Source organism: Coregonus clupeaformis, chromosome 20 (genome assembly GCF_020615455.1).
Source record: "Coregonus clupeaformis isolate EN_2021a chromosome 20, ASM2061545v1, whole genome shotgun sequence".
Classification (NCBI taxonomy): domain Eukaryota; kingdom Metazoa; phylum Chordata; class Actinopteri; order Salmoniformes; family Salmonidae; genus Coregonus; species Coregonus clupeaformis.
The window spans coordinates 31,673,227-31,680,301 of NC_059211.1; the positions used below are offsets into that span (position 1 = coordinate 31,673,227).

At 42.1% G+C, this 7,075-nt stretch overlaps 1 protein-coding gene across 1 annotated transcript; it reads left to right on the forward strand.

Annotated features, from left to right (window-relative positions):
- Positions 1-1,126: 1,126 nt before the first annotated feature.
- On the forward strand, positions 1,127-6,102 carry LOC121532960 (dual specificity protein phosphatase 22-B-like). Its single transcript, XM_045205812.1, has 5 exons — positions 1,127-1,148; positions 2,208-2,264; positions 5,496-5,544; positions 5,708-5,782; positions 5,889-6,102. The coding sequence occupies exons 1-5, from the start codon at positions 1,127-1,129 to the stop codon at positions 6,100-6,102; spliced, it is 417 nt and encodes a 138-aa protein (XP_045061747.1).
- The last annotated feature ends 973 nt before the right edge of the window (positions 6,103-7,075 follow it).

Genomic DNA, 7,075 nt, shown 5'->3' on the forward strand with positions numbered 1-7,075 from the left:
GGTCTGCAACCCTGACCACACCGCGTGAACCCGGTGCGGTGCGCACTCTATCAGAACTCCCAAACAAGGTCTCATAAAATAAATAGATATTGAATTTAGCCACCGGACGAGATCGTATGAACTGAAAACTACACACAAGGAGTGACTACTCAACTATCTGCCTGTTAAGAGGGCTTGTTACCAGCTCCTGGGAGATAATTTATCTGGAAAATATTGGCTACATTTTATACAGGTTGTTCAGACCAGTAGCCTAGCCTAAAAGAGATTTGTGTCTATTATAAATATAAATGTAAAGTGAGCTGAAATAAAAGATCCCAGAATTCTTCTCAAATTTTGTGCACAAATTTGTTTACATCCCTGTTAGTGAGCATTTCTCCTTTGCCAAAATAATCCACCTGACAGGTGTGGCATATCAAGAAGCTGATTAAACAGCATGATCATTACACAGGTGCACCTTGTGCTGGGGACAATAAAAGGCCACTCTAAAATGTGCTGTCACACAACACAATACCACAAATGGCTCATGTTTTCAAGGAGCGTGCAATTGGCATGCTGACTGCAGGAATGTCCACCAGAGCTGTTGCCAGAGAATTTAATGATAATTTCTCTACCATAATCTGCCTCCAACGTCATTTTAGAGAATTTAGCAGTACATCCAACCGGCCTCACAACCGCAGACCACGTTTAACCACGCCAGCCCAGGACCTCCACATCTGGCTTCTTCACCTGTATCATCTGAGACCAGCCACCCGGACAGCTGATGAAACTGAGGAGTATTTCTGTCTGTAATAAAGCCCTTTTGTGGGGAAAAACTCATTCTTTGGCTGGACCAGCTCCCCAGTGGTTGGGCCTGGCTCCCATGTGGGTGGGCCTATGCCCTCCCAGGCCCACCCATGGGTGCGCCCCTGCTCAGTCATGTGAAACCCATAGATTAGGGCCTAATTTATTTATTTTAATTGACTGATTTCTTTATATGAACTGTAACTCAGTAAAATCATTGAAATTATTGCATATTGCTTTATATTTTTTATCAGTATATAATACATTGATGCCTTTGATTGACACACCTGGCAGTGGGAGATTTCCTTCCCAGGAAATGGGAAATGGAATAAACAAGGTAGCGGTAATGTGTCGATTGGAGCACGTGTGTCAGAAGCTTTCTCAGAATTACATCATCTGCCTTTGATTGGCAGAAAATTGGTTACATGGAATTCAGTTAAATAGCCTACTAATGCAATGATCAAAGAGAGAGCCTACTGCAATAAATAGTCTACAATTAACGGAATCTCTTTATTATAGGCTATAGAATAATTTGAGAATGAAAATGTAACCACATTCTTGGTGCATTCTAGGTGCTTCCTGATCTCTAGCTGGGAAACTTCAAAGGTAAAGTCATTCCCCTCACTGTGTGTGTTTGGCGTAGGCATGTGTGTAGCAGGGGGTGTCCCTTTATGGGGGTGTCCCTTACACACACACACGCTGTTCAGTTCTCCAGCTCTTTCCACAGATCAGCTAAAGCACAGGTTTGAGGGTGTCTTCATGTAATGTGTGTGTTATTTTTATCTTAAGGAATGTCCCTGTCAGCATATTTTGCTTCTAAATAATCCGTTTGATGATCGATATTATATAATTCATTACACAAGCCAATATCAATTGACTGACTCCTACACTGTGCATGGTTTGGTTTGGGCACCATTTAATAATCAGGCTTGGGCCTAATTCTCTCAGAGTGAGTTTAGTCCTATGTAGTCCTTCTATATATCACCTCATGGCCCATCAGATCTCCCCAGTGTGAGAAAACATGCCCTGGGCACATCTGTCCTAGGTAGAGAACCTTAAGCTTCCTTTTAAAGACTGAATTTGATTAGAACATTTACTGTTTCTTGCTTTTGGGCCAAGGTGTTGGCCTGTTTTAGAAACATTGGTTTTCCGGTTTTTCTTTCAGTTCAAATTAAGAAAAGCCTGTTTGTGAGAGCTTGTTTGTTTGGAGATCCTTGGGGAGTTGGTTGTTGTTGTTGAGCAGAAAACTCTTTATTTAGGACTGGAGTACCTGTGGTCTTTGTGATTGGAGGACAGGGCCTATGTGATTTTTCTCAGTTGGTAAGTGCATGGCGCTAGCAACTCTAGGGTTGTGGCCATGGGTTAGATTCCCGCAGGGATCATGTACACATACTTTGGATAAAAGTGTCTTCTAAATGTCATTTTAGATAGTTTATATCCTCACATCCTGTCCATCCATGACACAGCTGCATCCATCCTAGAGGGGAGACCACACCGGTCACGCCTCACCCTGTTACCATGGTGACCAGACCTTTGACCTAGGGCATTTTCAGCAGGACGCAACATTTTGGAACGTTCAGATAGAAATAGCCTATGTAGAACAAACATGCATCTGCGACATGTAGAATAAGGAATCACATCAGCTCTACTCATGGCATTTCTATCTGCAACATTCGAGAACGTTTGGCAACTGAACGTGGCCCTGCAGTTAAAGCATCTAGGTTCACGGCCTTGTGCTGTGTGATAGGCTAGCTCAGCGGTGTAACCTGGTCAATCTAGCTGCTACCGCCTCACTGTGTGTTATGTTGGTATGGAAGAATATGTTGTTTCAGCAGGCTAATGCAATGATAAGTAGTAGAGATCAACCTAGATCCTACTCTGCTTATATCTTGACCTTCTCAGACTGTCCTTGATCTTGAACAACAAACACCCACTTGATCCCAGTCATAGGCCAGCCATGATCTATCACTCTCAACTTGATATAACCATTAGTAAAATGGTTACTTTAACAGGGAAAAGGTTATTCTACATTATAAACTGGGTGGTTTGAGCCCTGAATGCTAATTGGCTGAAAGCTGTGGTATATCAGACCGTATACCACAGGTATGACTGTTTTAATTACTTTGGTAACCAGTTTATAATAGCAATAAGGCACCTCGGGAGTTTGTGGTATATGGCCAATGTACCACAGCTGTATCAAGGCACTCCGCGTTGGCCATTTACCACACCTCCTTGTGCCTTATTGCGTAATTAAACAGTAGGATTATGTAAACTTTTTAGTGTGTTACTATACAATAGAGATTTTAAGACATCTGTGGAAGAAAACAATACCCATTTTTAAAGTAATTGTAATATTGTTAGTTGTAAATTAACTTTGAATCAGACGTGACTTACATGGTATAGTATTTATGAACGGATCATGTCAACAACACACACTACGACTCCTAAAATAGAAAACTGAAATTGTTGTGAAAGTCAAACTTTCTTATCCCCATTTTCAATTGTTATATGGAAAGTAGTACCGACTTCTGGTATCACTCACAAGACAACAGGGTTCTACCTCAAGTTATGTAATTGAAGGTGCAGCTGCCAAAACACTGTCAATGTGTGTTGGATTTGATAACTGCATGTTAGTGTGTTTTCATTATTTAACAGCTTTTCAACAAAATATGTCATTTCATTTGCAGCTGAATGTGCTCGGTTAGATATATTGTTATCTGCATTTTCTTATTTTCTATATTTCGTCATGACATGAAAGTGTAACTCTATTAAACGTTTCTCTGGTTTTTCAGATAGGGCTACATTCAGATGTATATGAAAGAGCGGGAAAGGTGTGTGTGCGTGTGTGCGTGCGTGTGTCCGTGAGAAGAAGAGCTAGAGAGAGGGCAAATCTCAAACTGAGAATGCCAAAATGAGCTGTGTGGTTAGCAACTAGTTTTCATTCAGTGCTGTTGACTGCAGCTGTTTAAGTTGTACGGACTATAACATATTTGTGTACAAACACACATACACACACGACATTCAGTTGTACAACTGACTAGGTATCACCCTTTCCCTATTGCCTCAGAACTTTCATCTTTTCTCATTGAAAGCCAGCCTGAAAACCACGTCCTGATCTCTGTCCACTTTCTGTCTGTGACAGCATGTCAGTTAGTTGTTGTGTGTACAGTAGTGTGTTTTCACTACTATTACGTTGAAGAGAGAACAGCAACTTCTAATACAGTATCACAACCCAGTCTGGTCAGCCAACAACTTATGTTGAATGCATATGTTAAACACAAAGACTCAAAACAATGCTGCTATCGCCTTTCAATAACCCGTCATCATCCATAGTTGATGGGCTATGAATGGCTCATGACATGGTTATAACAGAACTATGAATGGTTTATGACATGGTTATAACAGAACTATGAATGGTTTATGACATGGTTATAACAGAACTATGAATGGTTTATGACATGGTTATAACAGAACTATGAATGGCTCATGACATGGTTATAACAGAACTATAACACAGCTAACATCCCAGTCCCACTTGGGCCAATAAATATAACGATATAATGATAATTACAACCATCAACTATAAATAGTTGGCAAGTCGTCACACTATTATAAAATACTTTATCATTGTACCTATCAATCAACTGATTGAGAAGCAATAGCATACTGACTCAGATGTCTGTTCGACGTCCTGCAGGCTAATAGCCAGTCAGCTGGAGGGTTTATTTGCATACTCAACAGTCAACGGGTAGACTGACTGATTGATTTCTGGGAAGATGGCTCTGTGGTTTTGGGTAGGGGAGGGGTTAGTTAGCAACCTGGTCAAGTTTACATCAGCAATTTTAGAAGAAATGGATTACGCTTATCATTATAAATATGAACCTGATCTATGTTAATTGCAGTGTTTTTTTCTCCACCCTTTAATTACATGCACATAGTTTTGGTTAGGATTGTGTGGTAACTTGTGATTAGGACCAGGATGTCAGCAGTTGCTATGATGATGATTGTTGTTAACTGTGTTGTATTGTCGGTAACTATGCTGATTATGATGACTCATTATTTTGATGACCAGTTGAGAAGGTTAATTAGAAAATGTCAAGTCAACAGGATATTTCTGAATTAATGTTAGCAGAAAGCAGTCCCATCAGTCATCAGTTGTATGCATATACAGTATAGATGGTAGGAGGACTTCTTCTATAACATAATACAGTTCCCAGTTCCATAGATACAATAGTTAAATGCATGCGTCCTTCTGTCTGTCGGTGGTGTGTGTGTGTATATGCGTGTGTATGTGTGAGTGTGTGCACATGCGACTGACTGAACTGTCCCATTGGAGGACTCCTGCAGCTCAGTCTGTCCCAGAGGGCCGAGGGGTTTTTGCGGAGGTGCAGTCATATCGGGACAGAGTAGTTTCTGCCCGCTGGGGCCATGGGCTCACCATCAGCTGTCAGGTGCACATTCACCACACACACACACACACACACACACACACACACACACACACACACACACACACCGCACACGCACACGCATACGCACACGCACACGCACACGCACACACACACACAGAGTTCAAACTATGATAAAGAACCTTATCACTAGGTATGTTGGCTAATATTCTGACACATTGTTTATAGCAACATGTGAAATGTATAATTGGTCAATGTTTTCTATTGTTGACTTGTGTTGTTCGGCTCGTCATTCTCCTCAACAGAAGATGACCTACCTCTGTCTTCCTGCTGCTGATGCCTCCAAACAAAGCCTGTAAGTGTGTGTTCTGTGTGTGTGTGCTCACGCTCATGTGTGCATAATGTGCGTGGGTTACATATACATTATGTTTATTACTGTATACTGTAACCTCTAAACGGTTTGCATTATCCCAAACTCCAGTCTAAGTTTGTGTTTTCTATCTCCTTTCTGTCCTCAGGACCCAGTTCTTTAAGGACAGCATCATATTCATCCACGAGTCCAGACTCAAAGGGAAGGGATGCCTGGTTCACTGGTGAGAACTTGTTTAAATGTATTTATCATTGTTTTAATATATGAATGATGATTGATGTACTGTATTGATGACTTGATCAATCATTGATGGACTGATGTGTTCCCAGTGTGGCAGGTGTTTCCTGTAGTGTTGGGTTGGTGGTGGCGTACATGACTGTTACTGGGCGGGGCTGGGTGGCATCGTTAGCTGCAGTGAGGGTGGTGCAGCTGTGTGCTGGACCTCAGATGGTGTTCCTACACCAGCTAGAGGACTTTGATAACCTAGAGGTCACAGGTCAGAGTCAACAGGTCTATTCTCACTTTCTTTCCCTCACCTATTGAGCATTCTCGCTCCTCCTCCTCTTATCTTTATCTCTCTCTCACCTTCACGAGTGTTAACTGTCCTCCACTCTCCCTGGTTCTTCTCTCGATCACTCTCTACCTCATGGTCTCTTTCTGCTTCCTCTCAACTATCCATTTCTTGCGACTCGCCCTCTCTTGTGACACTCTTTCTTTCTGTCTCTCTCTCGCTCTGTTCTCAGTATACAGTGCATTCGGAAAGTATTCAGACCCTTTGACTTTTTCCACATTTTGTTACGTTACAGCCTTATTTTAAAATTGATTTAAAAAATGTTTTTACCTCATCAATCTACACACACAATACCCCATAATGACAAAGCAAAAACAGGTTTGTAGAAATTTTTTCAAATGTATTTATATATTCTAACTGAAATATCACATTTACATAAGTATTCAGACCCTTTACTCAGTACTTTGTTGAAGCACCTTTGGCAGCGATTACAGCCTTGAGCCTTCTTGGGTATGACACTACAAGCTTGGCACACCTGTATTTGGGGAGTTTCTCCCATTCTTCTCTGCAGATCCTCTCAAGCTCTGTCAGGTTGGATGGGGAGCGTCGCTGCACAGCTATTTTCAGGTCTCTCCAGAGATGTTAGATCGGGTTCAAGTCCGGGCTCTGGCTGGGCCACTCTAGGACATTTAGAGACTTGTCCCGAAGCCACTTCTGCGTTGTCTTGGCTGTGTGCTTAGGGTCGTTGTCCTGTTGGAAGGTGAACATTCACCCCAGTCTGAGGTCCTGAGCACTCTGGAGCAGGTTTTCATCAAGGATCTCTCTGTACTTTGCTCCGTTCATCTTTCCCTCCATCCTGACTAGTCTCCCAGTCCCTGCCACTGAAAAACATCCCCACAGCATGATGCTGCCACCACCATGCTTCACCGTAGGGATGGTGCCAGGTTTCCTCCAGACGTGACGCTTGGCATTCAGGCCAAAGAGTTCAATCTTGATTTCATCAGA